The sequence below is a fragment of the Empidonax traillii genome, unplaced genomic scaffold, assembly GCF_003031625.1.
Source record: "Empidonax traillii isolate 1590-97213 ecotype Southwest subspecies unplaced genomic scaffold, ASM303162v1 scaffold25:size3598162, whole genome shotgun sequence".
Lineage (NCBI taxonomy): Eukaryota > Metazoa > Chordata > Aves > Passeriformes > Tyrannidae > Empidonax > Empidonax traillii.
In genome coordinates this window covers 1,427,367-1,441,479 of record NW_020955218.1, presented here as the reverse complement: position 1 = coordinate 1,441,479, position 14,113 = coordinate 1,427,367, and the positions used below count along the sequence as shown (strand labels likewise).

Below are 14,113 nucleotides of genomic sequence, written 5' to 3'. Positions count from 1 at the left end.
GCAACATGATTTGATTAAGGACACTGCCATCAACGGACTGGAATCAATTGATAGGTAAATGCTGGATGGATATAATCCCTCTCACCAAAGTTTGCCGCGACTGTGAGATGTTCATTCCTCATGGTTCACACTTAACAGTTATCCTCCTGGATTTACTTGTGCCTGTTCTTAAGCAGAAGCATGGTCCTATTCCATGGCATGACCTTCATCTTGAGGGTGGCTACATCTTTAGACCCTTGCATGAAATGGCCATATTTCACATCAATGATCCTACACATGGATTGCCCTCCTCCCAGATTTAGGCAAGACGAGTCTCACACTTGGCATGGAGGGAGCATATTTACTTCAGCATTTGTCAGGTAGCAGCCACTCATGTTCACAGCTGCTTGGTTCTGTCTTTTTGACTGCTCTTGCCACGAAAGACTTGCAGTGCTCTCTTGCATCCCTTTTTACTTGCTGGGAAAAAGGCTGATTGCTGAGCATGTTTCCATGGACTGACAAGTCAGCCAGCCAAAACAGATTTTGCTCTCTCAAAAGGGGCATTTCTTTCTCTTCTTTCCTCAACTTCCAATTTCTTGGAAGTAATAGAAAAACATATACCCTTGAATCCTTTACTTCCTCATCTAAGGTGGCTGCCTTTGTAAATGCAGTTATATTCACTACACATACATGTGAATAGAGCCAGAATTATCAATTTCTCCAACAGCAGTCACACATCACACACAGCCTGGGTCTCTCCTGTCCCCGTATTTTCTAGGAAGCTATCTCCTTGCAAACCTCAGGACTGCAGACAGGGACTCACAAAGGCCACAGGCTACAGATTCAGTCTTACAGAATTGGGGAATACAACATCTCCAGATACCCAGGAAACTGGTTCAACATGACCAAGCAAGATATTATGAAACACTGGACAGAATTTTTCTACAAAAATACATGTTTTTCCCTTGTTCTTCTAATCCAATTATTTTCTCAAGACATGGAAAAAAGGATTACCAAAGAGTTGGAGAGCTGGTAGAGAGTTTCAGAGCTGAATTCCTAAGTATTGGTAAAAATACCAAAAAATGACCAGCATAGAGGCAGCTCCCCCCTACTCTACTCATTCCCTGCCACCCCTGAGGAATGCTGGCATCCTGCTGAAGTGCCACTTTAGCACATCATATTTCAGCTGCTGTTCTCACAGATAATCTCATCTATAAAGCACTAAAAAGTGCAAAACTTGATGTGTACAATAAAACCATATAGGCACCTCTTCTTCTCCAAGATAGGTGGCTCAGTAAAATTCTGCCATAACAAACAGTAAGGAAAATGTTTTACTTTCAAATCCTTCCTCACCAAGTACCCACATCATAGATAAAACAAACATAATGAAAGGGAATGAATTATCAAGTGATGTTCCATCAAGTGCAATGACTGTGCTTTTAACAAAAATATGGATGAAGATAACATGTGCTATATAGAGGTACATTCAGATTTTATCAGAGCAATATCTAGAACACTATTTAATACAAATCTCCATGTTACCCTTTAGCATTGCCCCGTAATCCTATGAAACAGTGCCCGCTTTATGCTTGGAATATTCATACTCTGAAAGAAAATTTTATTATGAAACATAGGTTAGAAAAGCAAAATATGATTCCCTCCCCCCCCCCAAGTTTCCTACCCCAATATTTGAANAGAGGCTGAATACACTAGGGCTCAACCTGCTGTAATAAAAACTGATGAAAATTAATAACCAGGGAGGAATGAGTAGCTGTTTAAGCTCTCATTGCTGCCAAAGAAATATCAGCTAGGGAGGACAGGTTAAGCCTCCTGTTGGGTATTTGCATTACACTTAGGAAAACGAGTTTGCTAATATTCAGCAAAGAGACCACTAATTCTTTTACTAATTGTTCTGATAAAAAACGACAAAAAAGTCAAACACATGATAGATTCCAAGAGATAAAACATGGGAATTCAAGGAAACAGATGTTATTTTACAACAACCACTTTGAAAAATGCATCCTTCCTCCATTCTCTTTCTCTTCTCCAGTGAGAGAAGAATTCACCTAAATGAAGTAGTATTTTCCATTTGGAGCTAAGTGTTGTCGGATTTACCAACACTTGAGAAGAAAAGATGGTTCAAATGACAAGGTATATTAACCTTATGGCTGATTTTTCTAAATCCCAGTTTTATCCCCAAGGTGAATGGTCATCAGGAAGAATAGAGCAGAGATCCTTTAGGATAATGTCTTGGGGCAAAATGTAAGTCCAAATGATTCAATAAGGAAATCTGATGAAACCACGTCACAATAGGAGCAAAGCCCATTAGGGAGGTCACAGCACACCAGGACAGTCACAGCCCTCAAAACATCCCTCAAACAGCCATGGAGATGGGGAATAGGCATTTCTGGACAATGAATTTTGCTTACTTGGAAGTATCAGTGAATGCAAACCCTGCCATACCATTTCATTAAAAACACAGTGACTAAACATAATAGCTGGTTAGTCCATTTAATGTGTGTGTTTAGGGAGAGTGGCAGGAGAGAAAGGAGACAGATTCTTCATCATCATTCTTTGTTCCATTTTATTTCCTTTTCTGTTTAATCAGCTTCTCCTCCTCATTGCATTTTGGTTTGCTGCAGAAAACCACTAGTAGGTCACTGGGAGTCCCTTTTTCACAGATACTGCCAGATGAAAATGTCCTACAGTTGCTAAGCACTGAGGATCTTCATAAAGAATTGATACACTCCAATTTCTTACACCACTAATTTGATCCTCCTTTTTTTTTTTTTCTGTCATCATCCAACTCTTCAAGAACTGCCTGTCCTTCATATAACCTGGATTTCTTCCAGTACTTACTAACTTATTAAGCTGACAGAAAGTCAAAGCAGGCACAAAATGGTGAGACAGCATCACCTCTTTCAATATCCTCACTCCTTATTAATTACAGGCAAGGGTGAGCCAGACTTTAAGCTAGTTTTCTTGAAGACGTATAAAGGAAGGGTTTTACATAACTACCACAGTTCTGGACATAAAGTTTAAAAAGGCAGATGTTTTACTTTGTTTCAGCTCTCGCAGAGGTGCTAACTCAGCAGTGTATGTTACAACATCACTTTGAGGAAAACAACAAAAATATGAAAGTAGTCAAGTCAAAAAACCAGCCAATATTTCTATATTCTATAACACTTAAGGTGTTACGCAGGTTTAGTCCTATGTCTTTAGTAGCTGGTTCACCCCAAACTTGGTCCCTTCACTTCAGCAAAAATACAACATTCATGAATAGGAGTCCTTAGCACTGTAGCAAGGTTTGTGCCAAAATTACAGATTTTTTATTCTCAGGAACACATGCACGTTTTCTCTATGATTTTAGTTTGCTGGTTTCTGTTTGCTTGTCTGTTTCAGAAGGAGCCCCAAAGGCTTCATAATTAACAAGAAGAAAAGTTTTACATAGTTTTGTTGCAAGTTCAAAAACTATCTTGATTTACTCAAAAACATACACAGTCCCAAAAAGATTGTATCTAGAGCGATTTCAGTACAAACTATCTTCCATGTACAGCTCTTATAAAGGTATTTAATTTATTCTACTTATAAATGTGGGGCAATGCTTCCTATGCAGGTAGAGCAAAGATTCTAGCACTTCTGTCTCTTGTCAGCTCTGTGATAAAATTAATAAGTAGGAACATTAGCAAATCATTTGGCCAGTCTGAACTAGTTTCTATTGAAGATGAACTGCAGTAGCTTTCAACCTGGCAAAGATTTGTGCAGCTTTAGCTACACTCTCAGAGAAATTTGGGGACTGACAGTGGAAACAGAGACACCAGAGTAGGGAATTTCACTAACAAAATAAACATTAAGATTTCAATTTACTTCAAAGAAAATACAGAAACACAAGCAACATGATTTGATTAAGGACACTGCCATCAATGGACTGGAATCAATTGATAGGTAAATGCTGGATGGATATAATCCCTCTCACCAAAGTTTGCCGCGACTGTGAGATGTTCATTCCTCATGGTTCACACTTAACAGTTATCCTCCTGGATTTACTTGTGCCTATTCTTAAGCAGAAGCATGGTCCTATTCCATGGTATGACCTTCATCTTGAGGGTGGCTACATCTTTAGACCCTTGCATGAAATGCCATATTTCACATCAATGATCCTACACATGGATTGCCCTCCTCCCAGATTTAGGCAAGACGAGCCTCACACTTGGCATGGAGGGAGCATATTTACTTCAGCATTTCTGTCAGGTAGCAGCCACTCATGTTCACAGCTGCTTGGTTCTGTCTTTTTGACTGCTCTTGCCACGAAAGACTTGCAGTGCTCTCTTGCATCCCTTTTTACTTGCTGGGAAAAAGGCTGATTGCTGAGCATGTTTCCATGGACTGACAAGTCAGCCAGCCAAAACAGATTTTGCTCTCTCAAAAGGGGCATTTATTTCTCTTCTTTCCTCAACTTCCAGTTTCTTGGAAGTAACAGAAAAACATACACCCTTGAATCCTTTACTTCCTCATCTAAGGTGGCTGCCTTTGTAAATGCAGTTATATTCACTACACATACATGTGAATAGAGCCAGAATTATCAATTTCTCCAACAGCAGTCACACATCACACACAGCCTGGGTCTCTCCTGTCCCCGTATTTTCTAGGAAGCTATCTCTTGCAAACCTCAGGACTGCAGACAGGGACTCACAAAGGCCACAGGCTACAGATTCAGTCTTACAGAATTGGGGAATACAACATCTCCAGATACCCAGGAAACTGGTTCAACATGACCAAGCAAGATATTATGAAACACTGGACGGAATTTTTCTACAAAAATACATGTTTTTCCCTTGTTCTTCTAATCCAATTATTTTCTCAAGACATGGAAAAAAGGATTACCAAAGAGTTGGAGAGCTGGTAGAGAGTTTCAGAGCTGAATTCCTAAGTATTGGTAAAAATACCAAAAAAAAATGACCAGCATAGAGGCAGCTCCCCCCTACTCTACTCGTTCCCTGCCACCCCTGAGGAATGCTGGCATCCTGCTGAAGTGCCACTTTAGCACATCATATTTCAGCTGCTGTTCTCACAGATAATCTCATCTATAAAGCACTAAAAAGTGCAAAACTTGATGTGTACAATAAAAACCATATAGGCACCTCTTCTTCTCCAAGATAGGTGGCTCAGTAAAATTCTGCCATAACAAACAGTAAGGAAAATGTTTTACTTTCAAATCCTTCCTCACCAAGTACCCACATCATAGATAAAACAAACATAATGAAAGGGAATGAATTATCAAGTGATGTTCCATCAGTGCATTGACTGTGCTTTTAACAAAAATATGGATGAAGATAATGTGGGCTATATAGAGGTACATTCAGATTTTATCAGAGCAATATCTAGAACACTATTTAATACAAATCTCCATGTTACCCTTTAGCATTGCCCCGTAATCCTATGAAACAGTGCCCGCTTTATGCTTGGAATATTCATACTCTGAAAGAAAATTTTATTATGAAACATAGGTTTGAAAAGCAAAATATGATTCCCTCCCCCCCCCCCCAAGTTTCCTACCCCAATATTTGAATTATTCTTATTTAAAGAAGAGCCATGGATTTTACTTTCTTTTTTTTTTTTTTTAATTATGTCTATATAACTTGCAGCTGGTAGTCTACAAGGAGAGACATTATCAACATATGACAGGACATGTGCCCCAAAATACTAGCACTTTGGAGCTAAAACAGCACAGTAAGTTATGGGGGAAACCTGATGAGTTTTGTTGTTTCAACACCTTGACTAGATTTTCAGCTACTAATGATGGAAGGATAAGAAAGAGAACACGGGTCTGGATTTTTGAAGTTAATGGTGATAACACCTTGCAGCTAAAAATTGCACCACGGACTGAGCTGGTATTCTCTTCTTGTCCTACAGCGCTGAACAAAAGCAAACAAACAGAAAGATTTCTCATTTACATGGCGATCATAGGACCATCTGCTGCCCAAGTAATAACCCAAAATAAAACAGTCCTTCAGGCGCTGTGCAGGCTGGAGCAGTGTGTGTGCAGTGCGCACACTGACATAATTCGCCCACTGCGAAGAGAGGGGATGGCTTATGTAAGGGCAGGCCATCCTCTTTTTTTTCCTTTTTCTTGCTGGCTATGCAGCTTTTCAGCGCTCCCAAAGGCTGTTTTATTTTTCAGACTCTCTTTAACCAGAGACAATCTTGCGAGAAAAGTACAAGTCTTTAAGGCTAACATAACAATCCGAGCAGAAGAGCTAGTCACACACAGAGAAACGATTTTCAAAGCTTCGACTCATTTTAAATGACACTTACATTCATTTCTGCAATTTTCCTGCTATAAGCAAATGAAGAAACTCATTCTGCATTCCACGGAACCCCTCAAATCCCCTCGACAGTCAGTAAACATCTGGAGTCCAAATGAATACAGAATTAATCCCTAAGGCTGGACAGTAAAACAGGTCAGGAACCACCCCTACTACAAAAGTCACCGTGGAAATCTTGCAGCAGGTCATCTGAAACCAGGCTGCAATTCACTACGGTTTTGTAACATGTTTTATTTTCAGACCAGTTTGCCTTATCCAGCTCTTGCCCACAGTACAGCATTAGCACAGCTGTAAGTGCAGTGATCTAAACTATCCTGATAAAACCTTCAGCAGGTAGGTCTATCCATCCCCAGTAGCAGGGCATTCCTAGGACATTCTTCTCACTAGATTCTTAGCACCTTCATTCTCCCAAGAGTTTTCAGAGGAGCTGATGGTCCTCAGCTCTTGGGGCTTTTAAGCCTTTCCTTTTCCTTCAATTGAGAAAACCAAAAAAAAAAAAAAAAAAAAAAAAAAAAAAAAAAAAAAAAAAAAAAAAAAAAAAAAAAAAAAGAAAAAAAGGACAAAAAAAGGGAAAAGAAACAAAGTCAACAACACACAAATGCTCTCCTACACACACACACACACACACACACACACACACACAAAAACAGAGGGGGAAAGAAAAGGAAAAAGGAAAGTTAAACAGGGTGCTGATCTGGAATGAAATGGATTTTTGAACAGACAGTCATATTTGGCACTGTCAGTAAAAGCTTGTGAGTGGCCCTGTGTCTACCCGAGCCTTAATGCCCTTTTTACATCGGTCATTTAAAAACGTCCCCGGAAAGTTCAGCTGTGCTACTTCTGACATTGTTTCCATACTGCTGCTGAATGGACTCGATGGAGAGATACACTTCATCCCTTTCCAGTTCCATAAAGCACTAAACACTAAGGACGTATTCCATTTGGCCTTCAAGTAGCACTTTTATGGTCCATGCAGATCCACGGTTACTTTCCCTTTAAAAACAATCAACATAAAACAGAACTCTCTGTTGGAGAGCGTGGAAATTAAAAAACTATTGGATCTTCCAAACCGACTCCTACAATCCTCAGGCAGAAGGCTGGATTCAAGGGTCCTCACACGGTTCTAGCTGCATTCTCAGTACACCACTTTTATGAAGAAACCAAAGCTGTAGAAATTCCTCCGGCATGGCGTGGAATCCAGAATCGGGCAAGACATTGTCATAGTAATGATGGCTAATAAACCTCCCGTGCAGGTCCACCGAGAACGGCCAGAAGCCATAAATTGTTACTTCTTCACACAGACCAAGGGCGGCACTGACTAGGAAGAGTCCCGTGGAAAGCCGCTTGCCGTGGATACCTTTGCTCTTCCAGAACTTGCCAATGTCCCGCAGGAAATTGGGGTTGGCAAAAAGAACCGTCTGCTTGGCACCGAAGTCCGCCAGGGTGTAATAGACACGTAGGGAGGGTCCCGTCCCCGTCTTCATGGAGAAGGCTGGCATGTAGATGTAGCTGTGGTTATAAACCTTCACGCTGTCCACAAAAGCCTTTCGAGACCACAGCAGATTCTGGAACCTGTAAAACCACAGAGATAAAGGAGTTGGTCACTCATAGGCTTCCCAAATCGTTTCATAACCCACCTAAGAACTGCTCTTCCTATGCATATTTACAATTAACTGCATGCCTTTTCTGAGCCCAGAGAAAGTCCAGGCAAACTTCTCCCTGTCTGACACTGCCCTACTTCTGAGAACAGAAACGTGAATAGGCAGTTGAAAACTATCTCTCTAACTCCTGCTGGCTCCAAACCCTTTCTGATTTCATCTTTTTAAAAAACCTTGAATGAACACTGGCAATATTCTAGAAAACTCCATCCTTTTTAGTGACATTTTTCCTTTGTCTAAAAACCAACTTAGATTTTTCAGGCGTGGGAGTCTTTTAAAAAGAAATTTTTAAGTCTGTGTTTTTCTTTTTTTCTGAAAGGCATACTAACAAAGAACCCAAGTCATAAGCTGGACAAGCAATACTTAAATAGAAACTCTGGACTTACAAACTTTGTAAGACTTGTCAGAATTGCTTTTGCTATGCCTGTATAGACATTTAGATCGTGTTACCACAGTAGTAAATTCTTGTTCTGGAACTGAGAGAAATCTCATAGAACACCCTTAGTTACAAACAAAAACAAATCAGTGAATTAGGGTATGTGGCTCCATAAAAATTTAGCACAACGCACCAAATAATATTCAGAGCTGGTGTTTAAGATGGCACAGTTTACACACTGAGTTGGTTTTAGTAGTGTGCAAGTTACAGGAGAGACTAGGTGGCAACCATGAGAAGGGCAATGCACATATACAGATTATTCCTCTGATATGATAATCCTCTCATCTCTTGCTATAAAATCTACAGCAGGTTACAATTTGTTAAACTGCCAATAGCTATTTGTTGATATCTATTTTATCCCTGATATGGTAGACTTACATACTATTCCACAACCAGTATCCTGTCAAGACTACAGCCTTTCTTTGCCATATGCTTCCGGATATGCCAAGATTGAATGAGAAATATGGCAGGAAACCCTAGGCCATTCACACGCCCCAAAACCTGCACCAATGTGTGAGCTGTTCTGATGTTTTATACCAACGAAATCACATTTCAGAAAAATATTGAAGTATCCCAAATGTGTATCACTGAATGTAGCTGGTATGGAGGTCGCAGTCAAGGTAAAATGCAATACTTAAAGCACAAAATTTCTAAATAACAGGAACACTTGTTGTCCTGCACTGAGGGGTACCTTTGCATTAGAAAGTCACTATGATACGCTCTGGATACTCTGATTGCTTTCCAGAGTCCACACAGCGTTAAGAGCACCAGTATCCCACCTTTACCACTTGACAGTGTCTGTAGCCTTCAGCATGCAGGCAAAGCTTACTGCACTGAAAGCCACTTCTGCACGAGCCTCACACACTCCTTCCAATGCAGCTGGGTTGTTCCCCAGCATGTGATCCCTAGTTCTTTTCTCAGCTCCCAAATGTCCATCTTGCTGTTGTTGCTGCCCCCTCTCCCTGTTTCCTGCAGCTCACGCAAATGTGTCATGATTGATTTCTCACAGCACAAGAGTCAGAACAAAAAAGTTAAGCCAGCAGCACTGGATTTCTTTTCCTTTCTCTAGTACAGGCAGAGAGACAGCTATAAGAATACCTTTTTAAATTGTTATGAAGGTATCAGTTTTATGTATAGACCTCTTTGAAACAAAACCAAGAATTGCACACACAGCAACATACACAGGTTTAAGTAGAATGCCAGATGACCTCAGGAAGCATCCAACAAAATTTCACCTGAAACAATTGCCAACAAGAAACCTAACAGCTTCAACAGCATTGAAATGACTCATGAATACATGCCAGGTTTTTTTAAGTCTTTGTTTTGGCGAAAAAACTTGAAATATTCATAAAATCACAGAATGGTTTGGGTTGGAAGGGATCTTAAAGATCCTCTAGTTCCAGCCTCCCTGCCATGGGCAGGGACACCTTCCACTAGACTTGGATGCCCCATCCAACTTGACCTTGATGATCACTTTGTGCTCGGAGCCCCAGTACCCAAATATTGTTCTAATAACCCTAATCACTTTTGAAAGGTATTAAGGCCAGCATCAGGCTTTCAGACTATTGACCTCACTGGAATTTGGCGAGAGGTGGGCATTGCAGGCTCAAAATTCCTTTCACAGTAAAGAGATCTTGAGCTCACAGCTTGATGAGATGGAGTCCTTTCACCTTGGCTAAGGGTAAGGCAGAGACAGGTTCACTGTCACTCCTGAAGTCAGTTGCATAACATCCTTTCCCACTTAGAGCTACTCCACAAATTTAACTTCAGAGGGCAAATAGTTGTGGTTATTCTAAAACTGCATTTTCCAGCAAATCTACCATTCATAGAAAAGCAGTGAGCAGCTTTGAGTTGAACACATTAAAATTGCTCAGTCTCAGAGGGCCAGAGACTCTCTCTGAATATTCATTTGCTATCGTTGCCACAACATGTTTACAATTCTTCTAGATGAATCTCCCCAAATGCCTTAAAGTAATGAGAGGTGAATACAACTGCCATGAGAGCGGTGCATGGGAGGGACTCCATGCAGAAGGGACAGAATTTGTCACGCTACTGCAAACTGTCCTTCAGGAACATCATCACCTCCTGGAAACCCATGCCTCATTCAAATGATCTGGATCTCAGTGCTGGTAGGCATCCCGCCCAGTTCAGCAGATGGACATTATACAGGTGGCCAGGAGCCCGTGCAGAAACATAAAACATGATGATTACGGCTGGTCTGATGGTTTAACAGCCAAAAAGCTGCTGCCCATCTTGCACTCCTCGTGAGGGGACATATTAGAAGCAAATGAAAATTTCTGTTCCCCATTTGTAAAAACGGGAGTGCTCTCCAGCTTTCTGACACTTCACGGGCTGGTTAGAGGCTGAGAAATCTGGAGACAAATGCTGTGTGTAAGCAAGTTTCTAGAGATGGTGCTGGAAGCTCACGTGTATTTTCCTTTAACTCTCAATCCAGACAGGGAGTCCTGCAGGCAACTCCATCCAGCAGTGGCTTTGACAGTACCATACCACATCTGTCCCAGCAGAAAGTGAGCAGGCTATTCTGTGCCTGACAGAGAGACCAGGAGGGCTCTTGCCCTGCAGCTGAGCAGCTCTGTAGAGCACGCCTGAGCAGGACGATACGTTTTTCTCCTGCTTGTCCTACCATAAACCAGAACAAGCAATGAATCCAACATCCTGATGCAGTCCTTGCATCCATATGGATGCACAAATGCCTCGTGTCGATCCTCACCCATAACGAGGAGCTGCTGGTTCCTAGTTAGTGCGTGTCTCCACCCGACAAGCTGTGAACGTTCGGTACTCTCAGGGCACAGCCCAGAAGCTGTGCAGCTCATTCACACACACACAGAGCTGAAAAGAAATGCATCAAATACTCCAGCCCCTCACACAAGAGTGCATCTTGGGTGATGCTGTCTACCCAGCACAGCTCTGAGCAAGAAACAGCTGAACAGCTTTCAGGGTCCTCCTCTGACCTTCCTCAGTCAAGCTTGCACAAACGCGTGGCAGGTTGCCAGCATTTTGATGAAACTGGAGCTGGAATTTCCCAAGCCCTGAGCAGCACCTGAAGACTCCAAGGTCTGCACGAGTTGCTCAGTGATTTGCAGTAATGTGTCCCGGCAGCTTGACAGCAGCCCAGAGAAGCACCGACAACTGTGAACGCTGGGGAATCACGACAGCTTCAGCCCAGGCACTTTCTTTACACTGCACTCATTAGTGGACAGAGCACAACTAAAATAATCAGCAACACATTTTTGCTGTCAGGTCCATATGAAAGATCAACTTAAAAACCACAACTTTCAACAGCCTGTGTAGGTGCAGCCATGCAGATATCAGAGAAATAATTTCTCTGCTACCAGCTGTAGAGTTCCCTCAAATACTCTGCTCTACTTTTCCAGAGAGAAAAATTCATCCAAGAGAAAAGTGCCACAGTACATTGTCGTGACAGTACAATCAAAGATTAAGAGCATTAAGTGTTTTGAGTTTTGTTTTTAATGTCCTTATTGATGTTCTTTAGCAGATATTCAGGGACAGGACTGCTCTCTGCTACTGAGACCACTTCCAGTAACCACAAAGAATTTGCTGCAGTGACATTGAGCTAACCCACTTGCAGATAATTATGGCAGCATTTTCTTGCATCTTGGTTTCTTTTTGATCTCCCCAGAGAGTCACTATCTCATGCCTGTGATGATATCCCAGGCACTTACTGTGTTGGCATCTGCAAAGTCACAAATTCAGCATTCTGGATTAATTGCGAGTTGACTTATCGGAGGGAAAAAATAAAATTAAGTAATGAAGGGAACAGCTCAGATGCCAAAGAAAATGTATATTATTTTAAAATTAAGACAAATAAAGCTCAAGGGAATAGAGCAGAAATCATAAAGACATGCATTTGTCCCTATGACAAATATAACCTCACAAAAATTATTTAGATAATTTGATGTCAGCATTAGCTAAGAATGATTTAGCAATTCGCTGCAGCTGTTGGAATATGCTTACAGCTGGGGTCACAACAAGTCAGCTTGCAACCACACATCTGAGCCTCCACCGCTGCGACAGACGGGTTTTACTGCACTCGCTTCTCACAGTGCTTTTCAAAGAGCAATGCCCTCCTTAATGCCCTGTGCTCTCATTCATATCATGCTCTTCTTGATTATCTGCCCCTCCGGGGCTTGTGCAGCCAATCTTACTGAAACGCAGACTGTGTCTCAACAGCACACTGGTTTCCACGTGCTCATTCTCCACGTAGGCACTTTTGGCATGCGTCAGGTGCAAGGCAGACTATTCTACTTGTCTGCACAGGGAGCCAGAAACGAGCACTTAAAGCACAATAAATGGACCCCCTTCCTTGTTTGATGTCAGCTTCCCCAACTACACAAGCTACTGTTTACTTAGCCTAAGGACAGCTACCTGACTTAAGATTCAATTTTAATCCCATTAAAGACAATGGCAAAACCAATATAAACCCAGTCTAATCTCATTTCAAACAGCTTCATCAGGAAGGATTCTCCCAGTCTTACTGTGGGTTCCTTCACATGCAACACGGTCACCCATCTGAGAGCTTGTGGAACGAGTGGGATGACGCTTATCCCATCTATTCCTTCCCAACTGCCCTCCTCCCTTCCAACCTGACTGGCCTTTATGGACCTAAAGACAGCAAATCTACTCAGAAGCAAAGATACAGACTCCTCTCGGAGAGTGACTGACACCCAAACTCACTTCAGCTTATCGCATCCCATCCCACCCCATCCTCAGCAGCCTGCTGAGACCCCCACACTGCCACCTCCATCTTACGAATTGGGGCTTCTAACCCCAAAGAGCCTCTACTTTCCTCTCCTCTCTGGTACCAAAGATTAAAGACAAATTAACTTCATTAAAAATGTACTTTTTCAATGGTGTTTTCCAGTTCAGGGACTCTGGTTACTCTCACCATTAGCTCCAAAGACCCAAAAGCAAGGAAACACAGTCTTTCCTCAGTGACTGCAGACTACATCTTTTTCTATTTCTTAATGACACACTGTCCTTAGCAGATGACCTTCAGAATAATTTGATGCACTCAGAAAGTCCAGTTAGCCGTGGTGGAGGTAGGCTCTAATCCCCATGAAGAGGTAGGCTCCTTTTCTGCCTCAATTACGTATTAATTAGGGCTTTTTTTAAACCCCCACCCATTACTGCTCTTACACTGTGGCCCTGGGAATACTATATATAGTGCCAAGGGAAAGCTGACTCTCTGTTTTTCAATGGAACACAGAGCTATCCTATGCACCAAAGCAATGAAACATTAAAATCAGTGTTCACTGGTATTTTGGGACTGTGTGTGATCCTTATTCTGCCAACTCAAATTAGAATGTGCTTTTAATAGCTGCTCTTTCCAAAACCAGCAGAGCTAAACATCAATCCTTTCTGTTATCTGACAGCTTGAATCTTAGCTTTCAGAAGATGAGCAGCTCATCTTAGTTTGACTCTTTGAAAACTGTGGCTGCTGAAGTCACCCCCATGTGAAAATAATATAAAAGGACAGGCAGAGCAGTATGGCTGTAAACTACTTGTATTATCAAAACGAAACTGCTACCTAGTATTTCTAAGTCTTCTGAATACTTCACAGTTCTTACGCTGAAAGTCAGGAGGATGGGAAAACAAGAAAACCAATGAAATCAGCTAGGAAAAGCCCCAAAACAACACAGAACCAAGTCTGATATCCTTGGCATTTAATTTCA

General features: G+C 41.6%; 1 protein-coding gene across 1 annotated transcript in view; it reads right to left on the bottom strand.

The window, feature by feature from the left end:
* Nucleotides 1-6,894: 6,894 nt before the first annotated feature.
* Nucleotides 6,895-14,113, bottom strand: part of ST8SIA1 (ST8 alpha-N-acetyl-neuraminide alpha-2,8-sialyltransferase 1) — a 114,184-nt gene continuing 106,965 nt past the window's right edge. Inside the window, exon 5 of the mRNA XM_027906187.1 lies at nucleotides 6,895-7,877. Coding sequence (XP_027761988.1) covers nucleotides 7,409-7,877 — 469 coding nt within the window. The 3' untranslated portion in view covers nucleotides 6,895-7,408. The remainder of the gene's footprint in view (nucleotides 7,878-14,113) is intronic.